This window comes from Oncorhynchus mykiss, unplaced genomic scaffold (genome assembly GCF_013265735.2).
Source record: "Oncorhynchus mykiss isolate Arlee unplaced genomic scaffold, USDA_OmykA_1.1 un_scaffold_262, whole genome shotgun sequence".
NCBI lineage: Eukaryota > Metazoa > Chordata > Actinopteri > Salmoniformes > Salmonidae > Oncorhynchus > Oncorhynchus mykiss.
This window is the reverse complement of record NW_023493718.1, coordinates 90,800-115,614: the sequence shown is the minus strand read 5'-3', so window position 1 is coordinate 115,614 and position 24,815 is coordinate 90,800. Positions and strand designations below refer to the sequence as shown.

General features: G+C 50.0%; 1 protein-coding gene across 5 annotated transcripts in view; it reads right to left on the bottom strand.

Annotated features, from left to right (window-relative positions):
* The window catches only part of iars1 (isoleucyl-tRNA synthetase 1), a 130,209-nt gene that overhangs the window by 65,449 nt on the left and 39,945 nt on the right, over positions 1 to 24,815 (bottom strand). For all 5 annotated transcript variants that reach the window (XR_005042214.1, XM_036973516.1, XM_036973518.1 and 2 more), the window contains 5 exons: positions 19,520 to 19,615; positions 15,611 to 15,733; positions 11,726 to 11,817; positions 10,933 to 11,031; positions 1,089 to 1,215 (listed from right to left, as the gene is read on the bottom strand). Coding sequence is in view for 4 of the 5 variants with exons in the window: in XM_036973516.1 (XP_036829411.1) it covers positions 1,089 to 1,215; positions 10,933 to 11,031; positions 11,726 to 11,817; positions 15,611 to 15,733; positions 19,520 to 19,615 (537 nt within the window). In the remaining variant the exon portion in view is untranslated. The remainder of the gene's footprint in view (positions 1 to 1,088; positions 1,216 to 10,932; positions 11,032 to 11,725; positions 11,818 to 15,610; positions 15,734 to 19,519; positions 19,616 to 24,815) is intronic.

Below are 24,815 nucleotides of genomic sequence, written 5' to 3'. Positions count from 1 at the left end.
AGATGTGGTTTGATTCTATGGATCTCTCCTCTCTGCTCCGCCTCCTTCCATCTCTCTCCTCTCCCTCCCGCCATCTCTCTCCTCTCCCTCCCGCCATCTCTCTCCTCTCCCTCCCGCCATCTCTCTCCATCTCTCTCCTCTCCTCTCCCTCCCTCCTCCCTGCTCCGCCTCCCTCAATCTCTCTCCTCTCCCTCCATCTCTCCGCCTCCCTCCATCTCTCTCCTCTCCCTCCCTCCTCCCTGCTCCGCCTCCCTCAATCTCTCTCCTCTCCCTCCATCTCTCCTCTCCGCCTCCCTCCCTCCAGCTCTCTCCTCTCCCTCCCTCCTCCGCCTCCCTCCATCTCTCTCCACTCCCTCCATCTCTCCTCTCCGCCTCCCTCCCTACATCTCTCTATCCCTCCATCTCTCTCCTCTCCTCCATCTCTCTCTCTATCCTTCCATCTCTCTCTCTATCCCTCCATCTCTCTCCTCTCCTCCTCCCTCCCTCCCTCTCTCTCCTCCAGCCCCTCCTCCATAGACCACTGCCGCCTGGTAACAGACCCAGCCAGACTGCTATTTCTAGGAAGCAGGTCGCTCCTCCTGTTGCTCTCTCGCTGTCCTTTTAAAAATCACAGGGAGTTACTCATTTAATTTCACACACAATCATATAACCCAATTCTGACATGTAAATGAAGACGGTCTTTCAGGCCCGGCTGCAGAGAGACGGCTGCAGAGAGCCGGCTGAGAACACATGATGTTATGTCTAACCGTCCGTTCCCTGGTTCGATAAAGTCACGAGGTTTCAGTGGGCAACGGCCATTGAAAAACGCCAGAAAACATTTAGGGGCAGAAGAGATTCTGAGAAGAGCAGTCAATAGTGATTTGTTCATTTATTAAATTAATTAGTCTGATGTTTAATAAAAGCGAAATGTTTTGAGTGAGAGAAATAAAAAAGAGGGTTTCTTATTTGAACAATAATAAACGGTTTGACTCTCTGTTCTACTGCTGTGAAGGTAGAGCTGGACTTCGAACTCTATGTGTGTCAGAAAGATGGTTAATGACCTCCTTAAAGTTACTGTGTGTGTGTGTGTGTGTGTGTGTGTGTCTGACCTCCTCAAAGTCGTCGCTGCACCAGAGGGGGATGGGCGTGCCCCAATAGCGGTTCCTGGAAACGGCCCAATCACGCGCATCCCTCAGCCAGTTACCAAAACGACGCTCCCGCACAAACTCAGGAACCCTGGGAGGAGAGGAGTGAGTCAGCGAGAGAGACAGAGAGAGAAGGGGGGAGAGAGAGAGAGAGGAGGGGGGGTGGAAGAGAGAGAGAGAGAGGAGGGGGGGTGGAAGGAAGAGAGAGAGAGGGTTGGAGGGAGAGAGAGGGTTGGAGGGAGAGAGAGAGGGTTGGAGGGAGAGAGAGAGGGTTGGAGGGAGAGAGAGGGTTGGAGGGAGAGAGAGAGAGGGTTGGAGGGAGAGAGAGAGGGTTGGAGGGAGAGAGAGAGGGTTGGAGGGAGAGAGAGAGGGTTGGAGGGAGAGAGAGAAGAGGGTTGGAGGGAGAGAGAGAAGAGGGTTGGAGGGAGAGAGAGAAGAGGGTTGGAGGGAGAGAGAGAAGAGGGTTGGAGGGAGAGAGAGAAGAGGGTTGGAGGGAGAGAGAGAAGAGGGTTGGAGGGAGAGAGAGAAGAGGGTTGGAGGGAGAGAGAGAAGAGGGGTGAGGAAGAACAATTGTTAGCAAAACATACGCCGCAAATGGCACCATATTCCCTATTCAGGACCCAGACAGACGAGGTCCAGACAGACCGGGGAGACGAGGTCCAGACAGACCGGGGAGACGAGGACCAGACAGACGAGGTCTAGACAGACCGGGGAGACGAGGTCCGGGGAGACGAGGTCCGGGGAGACGAGGTCCGGGGAGACGAGGTCCAGACAGACCGGGGAGACGAGGACCAGACAGACCGGGGAGACGAGGTCTAGACAGACGAGGTCCAGACAGACCGGGGAGACGAGGTCCGGGGAGACGAGGTCCAGACAAACGAGGTCCAGACAGACCAGACTGGCGAGGTCCAGACAGACGAGGTCTAGACAGACCGGGGAGACGAGGCCTAGACAGACCGGGGAGACGAGGCCTAGACAGACCGGGGAGACGAGGTCTAGACAGACCGGGGAGACGAGGTCTAGACAGACCGGGGAGACGAGGTCTAGACAGACCGGGGAGACGAGGTCTAGACAGACCGGGGAGACGAGGTCTAGACAGACCGGGGAGACGAGGTCTAGACAGACCGGGGAGACGAGGTCTAGACAGACGGGGGAGACGAGGTCTAGACAGACGGGGGAGACGAGGTCTAGACAGACGGGGGAGACGAGGTCTAGACAGACGGGGGAGACGAGGTCTAGACAGACGGGGGAGACGAGGACCAGACAGACGAGGTCTAGACAGACCGGGGAGACGAGGTCCAGACAAACCGGGGAGACGAGGACCAGACAGACCGGGGAGACGAGGACCAGACAGACCGGGGAGACGAGGACCAGACAGACCGGGGAGACGAGGTCTAGACAGACGAGGTCTAGACAGACCGGGGAGACGAGGTCTAGACAGACCGGGGAGACGAGGTCCAGACAGACGAGGTCTAGACAGACCGGGGAGACGAGGTCTAGACAGACCGGGGAGACGAGGTCTAGACAGACCGGGGAGACGAGGTCTAGACAGACGAGGTCTAGACAGACCGGGGAGACGAGGTCTAGACAGACCGGGGAGACGAGGTCTAGACAGACCGGGGAGACGAGGTCCAGACAGACGAGGTCTAGACAGACCGGGGAGACGAGGTCCGGGGAGACGAGGTCCGGGGAGACGAGGTCCGGGGAGACCGGGGAGACGAGGTCTAGACAGACCGGGGAGACGAGGTCTAGACAGACGAGGTCTAGACAGACCGGGGAGACGAGGTCTAGACAGACCGGGGAGACGAGGTCCGGGGAGACGAGGTCCAGACAGACCGGGGAGACGAGGTCTAGACAGACGAGGTCCAGACAGACCGGGGAGACGAGGTCCGGGGAGACGAGGTCCAGACAAACGAGGTCCAGACAGACCAGACTGGCGAGGTCCAGACAGACGAGGCCTAGACAGACCGGGGAGACGAGGCCTAGACAGACCGGGGAGACGAGGCCTAGACAGACCGGGGAGACGAGGCCTAGACAGACCGGGGAGACGAGGTCTAGACAGACGGGGGAGACGAGGTCTAGACAGACGGGGGAGACGAGGTCTAGACAGACGGGGGAGACGAGGTCTAGACAGACCGGGGAGACGAGGTCTAGACAGACCGGGGAGACGAGGTCTAGACAGACCGGGGAGACGAGGTCTAGACAGACGGGGGAGACGAGGTCTAGACAGACGGGGGAGACGAGGTCTAGACAGACGGGGGAGACGAGGTCTAGACAGACGGGGGAGACGAGGTCTAGACAGACGGGGGAGACGAGGTCTAGACAGACGGGGGAGACGAGGTCTAGACAGACGGGGGAGACGAGGTCTAGACAGACGGGGGAGACGAGGTCTAGACAGACGGGGGAGACGAGGTCTAGACAGACGGGGGAGACGAGGTCTAGACAGACGGGGGAGACGAGGTCTAGACAGACGGGGGAGACGAGGTCTAGACAGACGGGGGAGACGAGGTCTAGACAGACGGGGAAGACGAGGTCTAGACAGACGGGGGAGACGAGGACCAGACAGACGAGGTCTAGACAGACCGGGGAGACGAGGACCAGACAGACCGGGGAGACGAGGTCTAGACAGACGAGGTCTAGACAGACTGGGGAGACGAGCTCTAGACAGACGAGGTCTAGACAGACTGGGGAGACGAGCTCTAGACAGACCGGGGAGACGCGGTTATCCTGTATCAGAAAGAGAAAATAAAAATGTCTCTAGACAGACTGCCTTATGTAATATAACTGAACAAGTCTGTCAGCCAGAGATGGGAAGACTCAACATAATTTCAGTGATTTAACAGAAGAGCCAGAACTGGAAAGACTACCACTGAAACTAGCAGGCAACAGCATGTCTTCATCCATCTGGCCTCTATTAGATATCTCAAGTTGGCTGAACTGGTCTGATCTCAACTGGTCTGAACTGGTCTGATCTCAACTGGTCTGATCTCAACTGGTGAGGTCATCTTTCACCTGGGGAGCAGACTGGCCTGAACTCAACCAAAAAGGCCAACAGAAACGTCTGGAAATCCCATGAAGATGTTACTATGGTCTCATATCTTCTCGGTCTGCATCTTTGAGTCTCATTCCTACCATTGCCATGTACTATGAACAAACGGTTCATTTCGGTTCACAGTAGAAAATGCCCCAAAAAGAGCGATGAAGAAATGGGATGGGACTGACTCCATTTCACTGAACTACATTTGCCATGACACAACATGGCCGACATCCTGACAAGTAACACAACTAACAATCCCCTTGTGTCCCAATCATACGCTTTTAAATCTGTGTGGGGTAGTGCACACGTCAGGGAAAAAGGACTGGAGAATTGGGACTAAGGACTCATTAACACTTATGACCTAACGTAAATCTCAGTGATTAAATATAAAGTTAGCCTTTCTAATATGTAAAACAACTCAGACAGAAACTAGCACACAGTAGCATTGACTATATCCAGCTGGCCTCTAGATCATTTTCTAAATAAACAGAGATGCAGTTTTTTTCTTCAAGGTTAAAAAACCTTCCCCGTCCAGGTATCTTCTCTCCTTTTCCCTTGTGTGAGTCCCAAAATGGTACCCTATTTCCTGTATAGTGCACTACTGTAAACCAGGCTCAGGTTAAACCTAGTGCACTACTGTTAACCAGGCCCAGGTTAAACCTAGTGCACTACTGTTAACCAGGCCCAGGTTAAAACTAGTGCACTACTGTAAACCAGGCCCAGGTTAAACCTAGTGCACTACTGTTGACCAGGCCCAGGTTAAACCTAGTGCACTACTGTAAACCAGGCCCAGGTTAAAACTAGTGCACTACTGTTGACCAGGCCCAGGTTAAACCTAGTGCACTACTGTTGACCAGGCCCAGGTTAAACCTAGTGCACTACTGTAAACCAGGCCCAGGTTAAAACTAGTGCACTACTGTTGACCAGGCCCAGGTTAAACCTAGTGCACTACTGTTGACCAGGCTCAGGTTAAACCTAGTGCACTACTGTTGACCAGGCTCAGGTTAAACCTAGTGCACTACTGTAAACCAGGCCCAGGTTAAACCTAGTGCACTACTGTAAACCAGGCCCAGGTTAAACCTAGTGCACTACTGTTAACCAGGCCCAGGTTAAAACTAGTGCACTACTGTAAACCAGGCCCAGGTTAAACCTAGTGCACTACTGTTGACCAGGCCCAGGTTAAACCTAGTGCACTACTGTTGACCAGGCCCAGGTTAAACCTAGTGCACTACTGTTGACCAGGCCCAGGTTAAAACTAGTGCACTACTGTTGACCAGGCCCAGGTTAAACCTAGTGCACTACTGTTGATCAGGCCCAGGTTAAAACTAGTGCACTAATGTTAACCAGGCCCATGTTAAACCTAGTGCATTACTGTTAACCAGGCCCAGGTTAAAACTAGTGCACTACTGTTAACCAGGCACAGGTTAAAAAAAGTGCACTACTGTTGACCAGGCCCAGGTTCAACCTAGTGCACTACAAAGGGACTAGTGTGCCATTTGGGCAGAAGCCTTTTTTTGGGGGCCAAGCCGCTCCCATCCCAGCCACAGGAGAATAAATCCTTGTAAATGGCATCGGGTTCCTCTAGTAGTCCAATGAGTTCATCAATTCCCATTTGTGAGAGGCATTTCTATTTAAATCAATGGAATTATTTCTCGCCACTACCACCCTCTCTAGCCATCCTAAATGGAGAATTTACAGTGTGCTGCTGCCCTGTGCGGTCTCGTGCTGAAGGAACGGAGCTATCCAACCTCTATAGAGACCCAAATGACCCAGAGCCGCAGGGCCCCAGAGCCGCAGGGCCCCAGAGCCACAGGGCCCCAGAGCCGCAGGGCCCCAGAGCCGACACATTTCCCTGCAGTGTGTATAGTCCAATACAGATGTACCAAGTCTGATTCTAAAAATAACACAAATTAGCTCGATAATAAAAATATATATTTTAACAATACATTGCTAAAAAAATACTTAATTTCCAAAGTGTAGATGGAGGGGTTTGGCATGACGGTGTAGATGGAGGGGTTTGGCATGACGGTGTAGATGGAGGGGTTTGGCATGACGGTGTAGATGGAGGGGTTTGGCATGACGGTGTAGATGGAGGGGTTTGGCATGACGGTGTAGATGGAGGGGTTTGGCATGACGGTGGAGGGGTTTGGCATGACGGTGTAGATGGAGGGGTTTGGCATGACGGTGTAGATGGAGGGGTTTGGCATGACAGTGTAGATGGAGGGGTTTGGCATGACGGTGTAGGTGGAGGGGTTTGGCATGACGGTGGAGGGGTTTGGCATGACGGTGGAGGGGTTTGGCATGACGGTGGAGGGGTTTGGCATGACGGTGGAGGGGTTTGGCATGACGGTGGAGGGGTTTGGCATGACGGTGGAGGGGTTTGGCATGACGGTGGAGGGGTTTGGCATGACGGTGGAGGGGTTTGGCATGACGGTGGAGGGGTTTGGCATGACGGTGGAGGGGTTTGGCATGACGGTGTAGATGGAGGGGTTTGGCATGACGGTGGAGGGGTTTGGCATGACGGTGGAGGGGTTTGGCATGACGGTGGAGGGGTTTGGCATGACGGTGGAGGGGTTTGGCATGACGGTGGAGGGGTTTGGCATGACGGTGGAGGGGTTTGGCATGACGGTGGAGGGGTTTGGCATGACGGTGGAGGGGTTTGGCATGACGGTGGAGGGGTTTGGCATGACGGTGTAGATGGAGGGGTTTGGCATGACGGTGTAGATGGAGGGGTTTGGCATGACGGTGTAGATGGAGGGGTTTGGCATGACGGTGTAGATGGAGGGGTTTGGCATGACGGTGTAGATGGAGGGGTTTGGCATGACGGTGTAGATGGAGGGGTTTGGCATGACGGTGTAGATGGAGGGGTTTGGCATGACGGTGTAGATGGAGGGGTTTGGCATGACGGTGTAGATGGAGGGGTTTGGCATGACGGTGTAGATGGAGGGGTTTGGCATGACGGTGTAGATGGAGGGGTTTGGCATGACGGTGTAGATGGAGGGGTTTGGCATGACGGTGTAGATGGAGGGGTTTGGCATGACGGTGTAGATGGAGGGGTTTGGCATGACGGTGTAGATGGAGGGGTTTGGCATGACGGTGTAGATGGAGGGGTTTGGCATGACGGTGTAGATGGAGGGGTTTGGCATGACGGTGTAGATGGAGGGGTTTGGCATGACGGTGTAGATGGAGGGGTTTGGCATGACGGTGTAGATGGAGGGGTTTGGCATGCCGGTGTAGATGGAGGGGTTTGGCATGCCGATGTAGATGGAGGGGTTTGGCATGACGGTGTAGATGGAGGGGTTTGGCATGACGGTGTAGATGGAGGGGTTTGGCATGCCGGTGTAGATGGAGGGGTTTGGCATGCCGATGTATGCTCGATCCGGGAGTGCGGACCTGAGGCTCCGTACAGACGGTGTGATGCCTCCGGAGGACAAATCCAGCTTTGTACGTCGATGCCGTACGCCCCCCATTTTCACTACGTTTGGGGTCACTTATCCATTTCCTTGTTTTTGAAAAAAGCTTATTTTGTTGTCCATTAAAATAACATCAAATTGAGCAGAAATACAGTGTAGACATTGTTAATGTTGTAAATGACTATTGTAGCTGGAAACGGCAGATTTTTAATGGAATATCTACATAGGCGTACAGAGGCCCAATGGCACGGTGTGTTAGCTAATCCAAGTTTATCATTTTAAAAAGGCTAATTGATGATTAGAAAACCATTTTGCAATTATGTTAGCACAGCTGAAAACTGTTGTTCTGATTAAAGAAGCAATAAAACTGGCCTTCTTTAGACTAATTGAGTATCTGGAGCATCAGCATTTGTGGGTTCGATTACAGGCTCAAAATGGCAAGAAACAAAGACCTTTCTTCTGAAACTCATTAGTCTATTATTGTTCAGAGAGATGAAGGCTATTCAATGCGAGAAATTCCCAAGAAACTGAAGATCTCGTACAGCGCTGTGTACAACTCCCTTCACAGAACAGCGCAAACTGGCTCTAACCAGAATAGAAAGAGGAGTGGGAGGCCCCAGTGCACACCTGAGCAAGAGGACAAGTACATTAGAGTGTCTAGTTTGAGAAACAGACGCCTCGCCTCACAAGTCCTCAACTGGCAGCTTCATTAAATAGTACCCGCAAAACACCAGTTTCAACGTCAACAGTGAAGCAGCAACTCTGGGGTGATGGCCTTCTATGCAGAGTTGCAAAGAAAAAGCCATATCTCAGACTGGCCAATACAAATAAAAGATTAAGATGGGCAAAATAACACAGACACTGGACAGAGATATGGCTTTTTCTTTGCAACTCTGCCTAGAAGGCCAGCATCCCGGAGTCGGGGAACAGTGGGTTAACTGCCTTGTTCAGGGGCAGAAGGACAGATTCTCTTGGGAGGTAATATGGCCGGCATTTGTTTGTAAGGAATTCTAGGTCCGGTGAGCTGGAGGACTTGAGTTCCTGTATGTTGTTATGGTTACACCATGAGTCGTTAATCATGAAGCATACACCGCTGCCCTTCCTCTCTCCAGAGAGGTGTTCATCTCTGTCGGCAAGATGCACGGAGAAGCTCGGTGGCTGAACCGATTCCGACAACGTATCCAGAGAGAGCCATGTTTCCGTGAAACAGAGAATGTTACAACCTCTGATGTCTCTCTGGAAGGCAACCCTTGCTCGAATTTTTCGTCTACCTTGTTGTCCAAAGACTGGACATTAGTGAGTAGTATACTCGGGAGCGGTGGGCGATGTGCACGTCTACGAAGCCTGACGAGGAGGCCGCTACGTCTGCCGTATCTGCGGCACCGTTGTTTTGGGTCGACTACTGGAATTAGATCCATTGTCCTGGGTGGTGGTCCGAACAGAGGATCCGCTTCGGGAAAGTCGTATTCCTGGTCGTAATGTTGGTAAGTTGACTTCAATCTTATATCCAATAGTATAAGAGTAACAATGTAAAAAACAGAACAAAAAACGAAATACTGCATAGTTTCCTACGGACTCGAAGTGAGGCGACCATCTTGTAGTAGATAACAGGTCTTGGCAGTAGGACTTGACTGTCTCTGCATGGTAATATATAGTAGATAGCAGGTCTTAGCAGTAGGACTTGGCTGTCTCTGCATGGTAATATGTAGTAGATAGCAGGTCTTAGCAGTAGGACTTGACTGTCTCTGCATGGTAATATGCAGTAGATAGCAGGTCTTGGCAGTAGGACTTGACTGTCTCTGCATGGTAATATGTAGTAGATAGCAGGTCTTGGCAGTAGGACTTGACTGTCTCTGCATGGTAATATGCAGTAGATAGCAGGTCTTGGCAGTAGGACTTGACTGTCTCTGCATGGTAATATGCAGCAGATAGCAGGTCTTAGCAGTAGGACTTGACTGTCTCTGCATGGTAATATATAGTAGATAGCAGGTCTTAGCAGTAGGACTTGACTGTCTCTGCATGGTAATATGTAGTAGATAGCAGGTCTTAGCAGTAGGACTTGACTGTCTCTGCATGGTAATATGCAGTAGATAGCAGGTCTTAGCAGTAGGACTTGACTGTCTCTGCATGGTAATATGCAGTAGATAGCAGGTCTTGGCAGTAGGACTTGACTGTCTCTGCATGGTAATATGCAGTAGATAGCAGGTCTTGGCAGTAGGACTTGACTGTCTCTGCATGGTAATATGCAGTAGATAGCAGGTCTTAGCTGTAGGACTTGACTGTCTCTGCATGGTAATATATAGTAGATAGCAGGTCTTAGCAGTAGGACTTGACTGTCTCTGCATGGTAATATATAGTAGATAGCAGGTCTTAGCAGTAGGACTTGACTGTCTCTGCATGGTAATATGCAGCAGATAGCAGGTCTTAGCAGTAGGACTTGACTGTCTCTGCATGGTAATATGCAGTAGATAGCAGGTCTTAGCAGTAGGACTTGACTGTCTCTGCATGGTAATATGCAGTAGATAGCAGGTCTTAGCAGTAGGACTTGACTGTCTCTGCATGGTAATATGCAGTAGATAGCAGGTCTTAGCAGTAGGACTTGACTGTCTCTGCATGGTAATATGCAGTAGATAGCAGGTCTTGGCAGTAGGACTTGACTGTCTCTGCATGGTAATATGCAGTAGATAGCAGGTCTTAGCAGTAGGACTTGACTGTCTCTGCATGGTAATATGCAGTAGATAGCAGGTCTTAGCAGTAGGACTTGACTGTCTCTGCATGGTAATATGCAGTAGATAGCAGGTCTTAGCAGTAGGACTTGACTGTCTCTGCATGGTAATATATAGTAGATAACAGGTCTTACCAGTAGGATTTGACTGTCTCTGCATGGTAATATATAGTAGATAGCAGGTCTTAGCAGTAGGATTTGACTGTCTCTGCATGGTAATATATAGTAGATAACAGGTCTTAGCAGTAGGACTTGACTGTCTCTGCATGGTAATATCTAGTAGATAGCAGGTCTTAGCAGTAGGACTTGACTGTCTCTGCATGGTAATATATAGTAGATAGCAGGTCTTAGCAGTAGGACTTGACTGTCTCTGCATGGTAATATGCAGTAGATAGCAGGTCTTAGCAGTAGGACTTGACTGTCTCTGCATGGTAATATGCAGTAGATAGCAGGTCTTGGCAGTAGGACTTGACTGTCTCTGCATGGTAATATGCAGTAGATAGCAGGTCTTGGCAGTAGGACTTGACTGTCTCTGCATGGTAATATGCAGTAGATAGCAGGTCTTAGCAGTAGGACTTGAATGTACGGTAGGACAGAAGTAATGAGGATATTAGGTCTTGTAACGGGTCTTACCAGTAGCATTTGTCATTGTTTGCCAGCAGCTTCTCCACCATGTGTTCGACCCGAATAAACCAGCTGGGAACAGCCTTGTAGATCAGAGGAGTGTCAGATCTGTAGGATACAAACATATATTACACACAACCAATCAAAAGTTTAGATACACCTATTAATTCCAAGTTTTTTTTTTTTTTACATTGTAGAATAATAGTGAAGACATCAACACTATGAAATAACACATTATGGAATCATGTAGTAACCAAAAAAAACAAAAAAGTGTTAAACAAATCAGAATATATTTTATATTTAAGATTCTTCAAAGTAGCTAAAGTAGTGTCAGACGTAGAGGGTGAGGTAGAGGAGGAGGAGAAAGAGAGGAGAGGTAGTGTAGGAGTGGTAGCGGAGGAGAGGAAGAGAGAGAGGTAGAGGAGGAGAGGAAGAGAGAGGTAGTGGAGGAGAGGAAGAGAGAGGTAGTGGAGGAGTGGAAGAGAGAGGCAGAGGAGGAGAGGAAGAGAGGTAGTGGAGGAGAGGAAGAGAGAGAGGTAGAGGAGGAGAGGTAGCGGAGGAAGAGAGAGGTAGAGGAGGAGAGGAAGAGAGAGAGGTAGAGGAGGAGAGGAAGAGAGGAGAGGTAGTGGAGGAGAGGAAGAGAGAGAGAGGTAGAGGAAGAGTAGGGAGGGAAGAGGGAGAGTTGATCTTCTCTTCGTCCCATCTGTGATTTAATGCTACCAGCGTCTGGGAGGTCAGTGGGAAGGTCATCAGACAGACCTACTAGGAAGTGTTTTCTCGGGAGTTACTAAGGAAGACTGACCTCCAACAGAAAGGGTAGCTATGCTTGAAAGAGCCGCTGTTGACCAGACGACCTCGTTCCTTCAGCCATTTGATGATGTTCTTGTCAGCATCCTACAGGAGAGGGAAAGCCGGTGAGATTGCTGCTCGGCTGAAAACTTCACCCAACTTCCCGGGTTTATCAGAAATTACAGTTGAAGGATTTCCCTCCCTGCTTACTCCTTCCTGATTCTGGGAATCCTCCAACCACTATTTTTTTTTTATAGAAAAACCTGTGAATTTGGGAAGTTTCCGTGATTTTGCCACCCTTATACAACAAACAGAATCACAATGACAGACTACAGTTCAGTACCAGCTGACAGAGAGATAGGAGAGGAGACAGACATATCCCAGAATACAGTTCAGTACCAGCTGACAGAGAGATAGGAGAGGAGACAGACATATCCCAGAATACAGTTCAGTACCAGCTGACAGAGAGATAGGAGAGGAGACAGACATATCCCAGAATTCAGTTCAGTACCAGCTGACAGAGAGATAGGAGAGGAGACAGACATATCCCAGAATACAGTTCAGTACCAGCTGACAGAGAGATAGGAGAGGAGACAGACATATCCCAGAATACAGTTCAGTACCAGCTGACAGAGAGATAGGAGAGGAGACAGACATATCCCAGAATACAGTTCAGTACCAGCTGACAGAGAGATAGGAGAGGAGACAGACATATCCCAGAATACAGTTCAGTACCAGCTGACAGAGAGATAGGAGAGGAGACAGACATATCCCAGAATACAGTTCAGTACCAGCTGACAGAGAGATAGGAGAGGAGACAGACATATCCCAGAATACAGTTCAGTACCAGCTGACAGAGAGATAGGAGAGGAGACAGACATATCCCAGAATACAGTTCAGTACCAGCTGACAGAGAGATAGGAGAGGAGACAGTGTTTGGGGAGGAGATGGGTTTAACTGTTCTCCTTTACAGTTCATGTTTATTATAGGAAATCAAACCAGCAATTACTGTGTTAGGTAACACCATTTTTCACACTCTCTTCTACAAGGTAACATTATTTAATTCCTGTTTCTTTTTACTTTCCCTATAGCGGCTCGTCTTGCTTTTTACAAATGATCTTTATCAAACAGGAGAACGGATTGATTCAGATTAGTGGAAACGGGTCAGATGTATGTGTGTGTGTCCAGTGTGTGTGTGTGTGTGTGTCCAGTGTGTGTGTGTGTGTGTCCAGTGTGTGTGTGTGTGTGTCCAGTGTGTGTGTGTGTGTGTCCAGTGTGTGTGTCCAGTGTGTGTGTGTGTGTGTGTCCAGTGTGTGTGTGTGTGTGTCCAGTGTGTGTGTGTGTGTGTGTGTGTGTGTCCATTAGTGTCCAGTGTATGTGTGTGTGTGTGTGTGTGTCCAGTGTGTGCTTCCTGGCAGCAGACTGGAACTGCATGGTCCTTCCTGTCTGATACATAATTGATTTAGGGAGTCTTCTGTTAACCTCCAAAGTGTGTATGTGTGTGTGTGTGTGTCCAGTGCGTCCAGTGTGTGTGTGTCCAGTGTGTGTGTGTGTGTCCAGTGTGTGTGTGTGTGTCCAGTGTGTGTGTGTGTGTGTGCGTCCAGTGTGTGTGTGTGTGTGTCCAGTGTGTGTGTGTGTATGTGTGTGTGTGTGCGTCCAGTGTGTGTGTGCGTATCCAGTGTGTGTGTGTCCAGTGTGTGTGTGCGTGTGTCCAGTGTGTGTCTGCGTGTGTGTGTGTGTGTGTGCGTGTCCAGTGTGTGTGTGTGTGTGTGTGTGTGTGTGCGTGTCCAGTGTGTGTGTGTGTGTGTGTGGGTAGTGTGTTTCTTAACCTCCAACATCAACACCGCCTGGGACAACGCCAGGCGGTGCATCAACTCTCTGGGTCCTTCAGATGCGTTAACCCCTAAATGACTCCAGGTTAGAGAAGTGGGCCAGTCAAAAGAAGGGCTGCCAGTTCAAATCCCAGGTGGTTCATATCTATTCTAGGGCCCTGCTGCCTGCCTGCCTCGCCTGGCAGATGTGTTAAACCCGGTGCTAACCTCCTCATAAAGGCACAGCAGGAGCCTCAAGGTTAGAGAAGGAGGCCAGTCGTAAATCAAAGGGTTGCCAGTTCAAATCCCAGACGATGATGGCGGAGAGATGAACTATGACGTCAAATGTTGTGTGTTCTCTTAAAACTAAATTAGGTCAAACTTTTTTTTTTTTAAACTGAAGGTTAGTTAAAATCCACTTTAAAACTATTTTTGTCGTAATATCAAGGCTACCAACGAACTACAGTACGGCTGAGGGGAGACCGGCACCAGCTGTGATTCTACCAATCAGAGAGTACGGCTGAGGGTGTGAATCCACCAATCAGAGAGTACGGCTGAGGGTGTGATTCCACCAATCAGAGAGTACGGCTGAGGGTGTGAATTCACCAATCAGAGAGTACGGCTGAGGGTATGATTCCACCAATCAGAGAGTACGGCTGAGGGTGTGATTCCAACAATCAGAGAGTACGGCTGAGGGTGTGATTCTATCCAATCAGAGAGTACGGCTGAGGGTGTGATTCTATCCAATCAGAGAGTACGGCTGAGGGTGTGATTCCACCAATCAGAGAGTACGGCTGAGGGTGTGATTCCACCAATCAGAGAGTATGGCTGAGGGGAGACCGGCCCCAGCTGTGATTCTACCAATCAGAGAGTATGGCTGAGGGTGTGATTCTACCAATCAGAGAGTACGGCTGAGGGTGTGATTCTACCAATCAGAGAGTACGGCTGAGGGTGTGATTCCACCAATCAGAGAGTACGGCTGAGGGGAGACCGGCATCAGCTGTGATTCCACCAATCAGAGAGTACGGCTGAGGGTGTGATTCCACCAATCAGAGAGTATGGCTGAGGGGAGACCGGCCCCAGCTGTGATTCTACCAATCAGAGAGTATGGCTGAGGGTGTGATTCTACCAATCAGAGAGTACGGCTGAGGGTGTGATTCTACCAATCAGAGAGTACGGCTGAGGGTGTGATTCCACCAATCAGAGAGTACGGCTGAGGGGAGACCGGCATCAGCTGTGATTCCACCAATCAGAGAGTACGGCTGAGGGTGTGATTCCACCAATCAGAGAGTACGGCTGAGGGTGTGATTCTACCAATCAGAGAGTACGGCTGAGGGTGTGATTCCACCAATCAGAGAGTATGGCTGAGGGGAGACCGGCATCAGCTGTGATTCTACCAATCAGAGAGTACGGCTGAGGGTGTGATTCCACCAATCAGAGAGTACGGCTGAGGGTGTGATTCTACCAATCAGAGAGTATGGCTGAGGGGAGACCGGCATCAGCTGTGATTCTACCAATCAGAGAGTACGGCTGAGGGTGTGATTCCACCAATCAGAGAGTACGGCTGAGGGTGTGATTCTACCAATCAGAGAGTACGGCTGAGGGTGTGATTCCACCAATCAGAGAGTACGGCTGAGGGTGTGATTCCACCAATCAGAGAGTACGGCTGGTGTGTTTCCCCCGTCTCTCTACTGACACCTCAGTAGGCCCAGTGAAACACTGACCCATGTGGTCTGTCAGTGGTCCAGAAGAACCACCTGACTCCTGCTACAGTGGTCCTGACGTCCAGACATCCGCCCAGACAGACAGACAGAGGCAGACAGAGAAACAGACAGACAGAGAAACAGACAGACAGAGAAACAGACAGACAGAGAAACAGACAGACAGATATCCGTCCAGACAGACAGAGACATCCGTCCAGACAGACAGACAGACAGAGAAACAGGCAGACAGAGAAACAGACAGGCAGAGAAACAGACAGACAGACATCCGTCCAGACAGACAGAGAGACATCCGTCCAGACAGAGACAGAGACAGACAGACAGAGAAACAGACAGACAGAGAAACAGACAGACAGACAGACCTACCTTGACATACTGTCCCACAAAGTCAGTGACTTCATCAGTGAAGCACCCAGAGGAGTCGACAGGACAGACGGGAGCCTGGTCTCTCTGGCAGATGTTGTTCTCCATACACACACGGTAATCATCCTGTAACAGACATATAGTATACATTAGACTGGATGGTCCTCCTGTAATAGATATATATTATACATTAGACTGGATGATCCTCCTGTAACAGATATATATTATACATTAGACTGGATGATCCTCCTGTAACAGATATATATTATACATTAGACTGGATGATCCTCCTGTAACATATATATATTATACATTAGACTGGATGATCCTCCTGTAACAGATATATACTATACATTAAACTGGATGATCCTCCTGTAACAGATATATATTATACATTAGACTGGATGATCCTCCTGTAACAGATATATATTATACATTAGACTGGATGATCCTCCTGTAACATATATATTATACATTAGACTGGATGATCCTCCTGTAACAGATATATATTATACATTAGACTGGATGATCCTCCTGTAACAGATATATATTATACATTAAACTGGATGATCCTCCTGTAACAGATATATACTATACATTAGACTGGATGATCCTCCTGTAACAGATATATATTATACATTAGACTGGATGATCCTCCTGTAACAGATATATATTATACATTAGACTGGATGATCCTCCTGTAACAGATATATACTATACATTAGACTGGATGATGTGATGCTCCTGTAACAGATATATACTATACATTAGACTGGATGATCCTCCTGTAACAGATATATATTATACATTAGACTGGATGATCCTCCTGTAACAGATGTATATATATTATACATTAGACTGTGCGTGGAGGAGCTTTAACAGTGTGTTCTATACTAGGATTCTTTATTCGGCCAGCGCCTGTGTTTTTAAAGATGAGCATACGACCACAAACTTATATTTTATTTCAGCTCATGAAACATGGGACAAACACTTTTATTTTTATAGTTCGGTATATATGATTTTTTTTAAAGCCCAATCTGTCACAGCTCCACGGAGTCTATTTAGCTTCTTTTTTTTTTTTTTAAATGGGTCAAATCTCTTGGTGTTCCTGCAGGATTGTTTATTCATATAGCAGTCCATTCTATCTTAATGAGAAGACAGAGAGAGAGACAGAGAGACAGAGAGAGAGAGAGAGAGACAGAGACAGAGAGAGAGAGAGAAAGAGAGACCGTGAGAGAGTAGAAAGCAGAGTTAGTGACCAGCTCCAGCCTACCAGCTCAGGCCTAGGACTGTCTGTCCTTGTCAAGAACGCCTGCAGCTGATACGTACCTCAAGTCAGACAGTAGCTCCAGTAACGACTAGCGGGGCTACCGGGGACCAGTAACGACTAGCGGGGCTACCGGGGACCAGTAACGACTAGCGGGGCTACCGGGGACCAGGGACGACTAGCGGGGCTACCGGGGACCAGTAACGACTAGCGGGGCTACCGGGGACCAGGGACGACTAGCGGGGCTACCAGGGACGACTAGCGGGGCTACCGGGGACGACTAGCGGGGCTACCGGGGACGACTAGCGGGGCTACCGGGGACGACTAGCGGGGCTACCAGGGACGACTAGCGGGGCAACCAGGGACGACAAGCGAGGCTACCAGGGACGACTAGTGGGGCTACCAGGGACGACTAGCGGGGCTACCAGGGACGACTAGCGGGGCTACCAGGGACGACTAGCGGGGCTACCAGGGACGACTAGCGGGGCTACCAGGGACGACTAGCGGGGCTACCAGGGACGACTAGCGGGGCTACCAGGGACTAGCGGGGCAACCAGGGACGACAAGCGAGGCTACCAGGGACGACTAGTGGGGCTACCAGGGACGACTAGTGGGGCTACCAGGGACGACTAGCGGGGCTACCAGCGGGGCTACCAGGGATGACTAGCGGGGCTACCAGGGACGGCTAGCCGGGCTACCAGGGACGGCTAGCGGGGCTACCAGGGACGGCTAGCCGGGCTACCAGGGACGGCTAGCGGGGCTACCAGGGACGGCTAGCGGGGCTACCAGGGACGACTAGCGGGGCAACCAGGGACGACAAGCGAGGCTACCAGGGACGACTAGCGAGGCTACCAGCGGGGCTACCAGGGACGACTAGCGGGGCTACCAGGGACGACTAGCCGGGCTACCAGGGACGACTAGCGGGGTTACCAGGGACCAGGGACGACTAGTGGGGCTACCAGGGACGACTAGTGGGGCTACCAGGGACGACTAGCGGGACTACCAGGGACGACTAGCGGGACTACCAGCGGAGCTACCAGGGACGGCTAGCGGGGCTACCAGGGACGGCTACCCGGGCTACCAGGGACGGCTAGCCGGGCTACCAGGGACGACTAGCCGGGCTACCAGGGACGACTAGCCGGGCTACCAGGGACGACTAGCGGGGCTACCAGCGACGACAAGCGAGGCTACCAGGGACGACTAGCGGGGCTACCAGGGACGACTAGCGGGGCTACCAGGGACGACTAGCGGGGCTACCGGGGACGACTGGCGGGGCTACCAGCGACCAGTAATGACTAGCGAGGCTACCAGGGACCAGTAATGACTAGCGGGGCTACCGGGGACGACTAGCGGTGCTACCAGGGACGACTAGCGGGGCTACCGGGGACCAGGGACGACTAGTGGGGCTACCGGGGACCAGGGACGACTAGTGGGGCTACCGGGGACGACTGGCGGGGCTACCAGCGACCAGTAATGACTAGCGAGGCTACCAGGGACCAGTAATGACTAGCGAGGCTACCAGGGACCAGTAATGACTAGCGAGGCTACCAGGGACCAGTAATGACTAGCGAGGCTACCAGGGACCAGTAATGACTAGCGAGGCTACCAGGGACCAGTAATGACTAGCGAGGCTACCAGGGACCAGTAATGACTAGCGAGGCTACCAGGGACCAGTAATGACTAGCGAGGCTACCAGGGACCAGTAATGACTAGCGAGGCTACCAGGGACCAGTAATGACTAGCGAGGCTACCAGGGACCAGTACCAGGGGTTATGTTAGCTACTGGTAGTCAGCTGGAATATGGGAAATAAGTAGTGCACTACATAGGAAATAGGGGAATAAGTAGTGCACTACATAGGAAATAGGGGAATAAGTAGTGCACTACATAGGAAATAGGGGGAATAAGTAGTGCACTACATAGGAAATAGGGGGAATAAGTAGTGCACTAAATAGGAAATAGGGGGAATAAGTAGTGCACTACATAGGAAATAGGGGAATAAGTAGTGCACTACATAGGAAATAGGGGGAATAAGTAGTGCACTACATAGGAAATAGGGTGCCATCTGGGGTAGAGAAACAGTCTCAACATCCCTCTACCTTTCTGTAGTATCGGACTCCACTCTACACTCTACAAATCGACCCGGCAACCGCCAACCAATCAACAAACAGCCCTCTGAATACTGAGCCGGTCAGAAGCCGGCATGATGTGGTACTGTGATTACGGTGTGGTGCAGAGGGAACCGGAATGGTGGTTTGTGTCAGTGTCTGTCATTCATTAATTTCCTTCACCAACAACCTGATCTCAGATCATTCATTCCCTCCACCAACCTGATCTCAGGTCATTCATTTCCCCCACCAACCTGATCTCAGGTCATTCATTCCCTCCACCAACCTGATCTCAGATCATTCATTTCCCCCACCAACCTGATCTCAGATCATTCATTCCCTCCACCAACCTGATCTCAGGTCATTCATTTCCCCCACCAACCTGATCTCAGATCATTCATTCCCTCCACCAACCTGATCTCAGATCATTCATTCCCTCCACCAACCTGATCTCAGATCACTTTGTTTGATGGAAATATGTACGGTACAGATGTGAACAAATTAATAATTTAATTAAAATCAACAAATCAAATACTCACAGCTCCAAAGTATGGCGCCTGGTGGACGACTCCTGTCCCCTCCTCCTCTCTGACATAACTGTCCATCACCACCTGGAAGGCCCCCGTCTCCCCGCACTACAGAGGAGAGACAGACAGGTTTTATACTTTACATGTAGGCTTCTGTCTCCCTGCACTACAGAGGAGAAGAGACAGACAGGTTTTATACTACATGTAGGCTCCTGTCTCCCTGCACTACAGAGGAGAGACAGACAGGTTTTATACTACATGTAGGCTCCTGTCTCCCTGCACTACAGAGGAGAAGAGACAGACAGGTTTTATACTACATGTAGGCTCCTGTCTCCCTGCACTACAGAGGAGAAGAGACAGACAGGTTTTATACTACATGTAGGCTCCTGTCTCCCTGCACTACAGAGGAGAAGAGACAGACAGGTTTTATACTACATGTAGGCTCCTGTCTCCCTGCACTACAGAGGAGAAGAGACAGACAGGTTTTATACTACATGTAGGCTCCTGTCTCCCTGCACTACAGAGGAGAAGAGACAGACAGGTTTTATACTACATGTAGGCTCCTGTCTCCCTGCACTACAGAGGAGAAGAGACAGACAGGTTTTATACTACATGTAGGCTCCTGTCTCCCCGCACTACAGAGGAGAGACAGACAGGTTTATACTACATGTAGGCTCCTGTCTCCCTGCACTACAGAGGAGAGACAGACAGGTTTTATACTACATGTAGGCTCCTGTCTCCCTGCACTACAGAGGAGAAGAGACAGACAGGTTTTATACTACATGTAGGCTCCTGTCTCCCTGCACTACAGAGGAGAAGAGACAGACAGGTTTTATACTACATGTAGGCTCCTGTCTCCCTGCACTACAGAGGAGAAGAGACAGACAGGTTTTATACTTTACATGTAGGCTCCTGTCTCCCTGCACTACAGAGGAGAAGAGACAGACAGGTTTTATACTACATGTAGGCTCCTGTCTCCCTGCACTACAGAGGAGGAGAGACAGACAGGTTTTATACTACATGTAGGCTCCTGTCTCCCTGCACTACAGAGGAGAAGAGACAGACAGGTTTTATACTACATGTAGGCTCCTGTCTCCCTGCACTACAGAGGAGGAGAGACAGACAGGTTTTATACTACATGTAGGCTCCTGTCTCCCTGCACTACAGAGGAGAAGAGACAGACAGGTTTTATACTACATGTAGGCTCCTGTCTCCCTGCACTACAGAGGAGAGACAGACAGGTTTTATACTACATGTAGGCTCCTGTCTCCCTGCACTACAGAGGAGAGACAGACAGGTTTTATACTACATGTAGGCTCCTGTCTCCCTGCACTACAGAGGAGAAGAGACAGACAGGTTTTATACTACATGTAGGCTCCTGTCTCCCTGCACTACAGAGGAGAAGAGACAGACAGGTTTTATACTACATGTAGGCTCCTGTCTCCCTGCACTACAGAGGAGAAGAGACAGACAGGTTTTATACTACATGTAGGCTCCTGTCTCCCTGCACTACAGAGGAGAAGAGACAGACAGGTTTTATACTACATGTAGGCTCCTGTCTCCCTGCACTACAGAGGAGAGACAGACAGGTTTTATACTACATGTAGGCTCCTGTCTCCCTGCACTACAGAGGAGAGACAGACAGGTTTTATACTACATGTAGGCTCCTGTCTCCCTGCACTACAGAGGAGAAGAGACAGACAGGTTTTATACTACATGTAGGCTCCTGTCTCCCTGCACTACAGAGGAGAAGAGACAGACAGGTTTTATACTACATGTAGGCTCCTGTCTCCCTGCACTACAGAGGAGAAGAGACAGACAGGTTTTATACTACATGTAGGCTCCTGTCTCCCTGCACTACAGAGGAGAAGAGACAGACAGGGTTTATACTACATGTAGGCTCCTGTCTCCCTGCACTACAGAGGAGAAGAGACAGACAGGGTTTATACTACATGTAGGCTCCTGTCTCCCTGCACTACAGAGGAGGAGAGACAGACAGGTTTTATACTACATGTAGGCTCCTGTCTCCCTGCACTACAGAGGAGAAGAGACAGACAGGGTTTATACTACATGTAGGCTCCTGTCTCCCTGCACTACAGAGGAGGAGAGACAGACAGGTTTTATACTACATGTAGGCTCCTGTCTCCCTGCACTACAGAGGAGAAGAGACAGACAGGGTTTATACTACATGTAGGCTCCTGTCTCCCTGCACTACAGAGGAGAAGAGACAGACAGGTTTTATACTACATGTAGGCTCCTGTCTCCCTGCACTACAGAGGAGAAGAGACAGACAGGTTTTATACTACATGTAGGCTCCTGTCTCCCTGCACTACAGAGGAGAAGAGACAGACAGGTTTTATACTACATGTAGGCTCCTGTCTCCCTGCACTACAGAGGAGAGACAGACAGGTTTTATACTACATGTAGGCTCCTGTCTCCCTGCACTACAGAGGAGAGACAGACAGGTTTTATACTACATGTAGGCTCCTGTCTCCCTGCACTACAGAGGAGAAGAGACAGACAGGTTTTATACTACATGTAGGCTCCTGTCTCCCTGCACTACAGAGGAGAAGAGACAGACAGGTTTTATACTACATGTAGGCTCCTGTCTCCCTGCACTACAGAGGAGAAGAGACAGACAGGTTTTATACTTTACATGTAGGCTCCTGTCTCCCTGCACTACAGAGGAGAGACAGACAGGTTTTATACTACATGTAGGCTCCTGTCTCCCTGCACTACAGAGGAGAAGAGACAGACAGGTTTTATACTACATGTAGGCTCCTGTCTCCCTGCACTACAGAGGAGAAGAGACAGACAGGTTTTATACTACATGTAGGCTCCTGTCTCCCTGCACTACAGAGGAGAAGAGACAGACAGGTTTTATACTACATGTAGGCTCCTGTCTCCCTGCACTACAGAGGAGAAGAGACAGACAGGTTTTATACTACATGTAGGCTCCTGTCTCCCTGCACTACAGAGGAGAAGAGACAGACAGGTTTTATACTACATGTAGGCTCCTGTCTCCCTGCACTACAGAGGAGAAGAGACAGACAGGTTTTATACTACATGTAGGCTCCTGTCTCCCTGCACTACAGAGGAGAAGAGACAGACAGGTTTTATACTACATGTAGGCTCCTGTCTCCCTGCACTACAGAGGAGAAGAGACAGACAGGTTTTATACTACATGTAGGCTCCTGTCTCCCTGCACTACAGAGGAGAAGAGACAGACAGGTTTTATACTACATGTAGGCTCCTGTCTCCCTGCACTACAGAGGAGAAGAGACAGACAGGTTTTATACTACATGTAGGCTCCTGTCTCCCTGCACTACAGAGGAGAAGAGACAGACAGGTTTTATACTACATGTAGGCTCCTGTCTCCCTGCACTACAGAGGAGAAGAGACAGACAGGTTTTATACTACATGTAGGCTCCTGTCTCCCTGCACTACAGAGGAGAAGAGACAGACAGGTTTTATACTACATGTAGGCTCCTGTCTCCCTGCACTACAGAGGAGAAGAGACAGACAGGTTTTATACTACATGTAGGCTCCTGTCTCCCTGCACTACAGAGGAGAAGAGACAGACAGGTTTTATACTACATGTAGGCTCCTGTCTCCCTGCACTACAGAGGAGAAGAGACAGACAGGTTTTATACTACATGTAGGCTCCTGTCTCCCTGCACTACAGAGGAGAAGAGACAGACAGGTTTTATACTACATGTAGGCTCCTGTCTCCCCGCACTACAGAGGAGGAGAGACAGACAGGTTTTATACTACATGTAGGCTCCTGTCTCCCTGCACTACAGAGGAGAAGAGACAGACAGGTTTTATACTACATGTAGGCTCCTGTCTCCCTGCACTACAGAGGAGAAGAGACAGACAGGTTTTATACTACATGTAGGCTCCTGTCTCCCTGCACTACAGAGGAGAAGAGACAGACAGGTTTTATACTACATGTAGGCTCCTGTCTCCCTGCACTACAGAGGAGGAGAGACAGACAGGTTTTATACTACATGTAGGCTCCTGTCTCCCTGCACTACAGAGGAGAAGAGACAGACAGGTTTTATACTACATGTAGGCTCCTGTCTCCCTGCACTACAGAGGAGAAGAGACAGACAGGTTTTATACTACATGTAGGCTCCTGTCTCCCTGCACTACAGAGGAGAGACAGACAGGTTTTATACTACATGTAGGCTCCTGTCTCCCTGCACTACAGAGGAGAGACAGACAGGTTTTATACTACATGTAGGCTCCTGTCTCCCTGCACTACAGAGGAGAAGAGACAGACAGGTTTTATACTACATGTAGGCTCCTGTCTCCCTGCACTACAGAGGAGAAGAGACAGACAGGTTTTATACTACATGTAGGCTCCTGTCTCCCTGCACTACAGAGGAGAAGAGACAGACAGGTTTTATACTACATGTAGGCTCCTGTCTCCCTGCACTACAGAGGAGAAGAGACAGACAGGGTTTATACTACATGTAGGCTCCTGTCTCCCTGCACTACAGAGGAGAAGAGACAGACAGGGTTTATACTACATGTAGGCTCCTGTCTCCCTGCACTACAGAGGAGGAGAGACAGACAGGTTTTATACTACATGTAGGCTCCTGTCTCCCTGCACTACAGAGGAGAAGAGACAGACAGGGTTTATACTACATGTAGGCTCCTGTCTCCCTGCACTACAGAGGAGAGACAGACAGGTTTTATACTACATGTAGGCTCCTGTCTCCCTGCACTACAGAGGAGAGACAGACAGGTTTTATACTACATGTAGGCTCCTGTCTCCCTGCACTACAGAGGAGAAGAGACAGACAGGTTTTATACTACATGTAGGCTCCTGTCTCCCTGCACTACAGAGGAGAAGAGACAGACAGGTTTTATACTACATGTAGGCTCCTGTCTCCCTGCACTACAGAGGAGAGACAGACAGGTTTTATACTACATGTAGGCTCCTGTCTCCCTGCACTACAGAGGAGAGACAGACAGGTTTTATACTACATGTAGGCTCCTGTCTCCCTGCACTACAGAGGAGAAGAGACAGACAGGTTTTATACTACATGTAGGCTCCTGTCTCCCTGCACTACAGAGGAGAAGAGACAGACAGGTTTTATACTACATGTAGGCTCCTGTCTCCCTGCACTACAGAGGAGAAGAGACAGACAGGTTTTATACTACATGTAGGCTCCTGTCTCCCTGCACTACAGAGGAGAAGAGACAGACAGGTTTTATACTACATGTAGGCTCCTGTCTCCCTGCACTACAGAGGAGAGACAGACAGGTTTTATACTACATGTAGGCTCCTGTCTCCCTG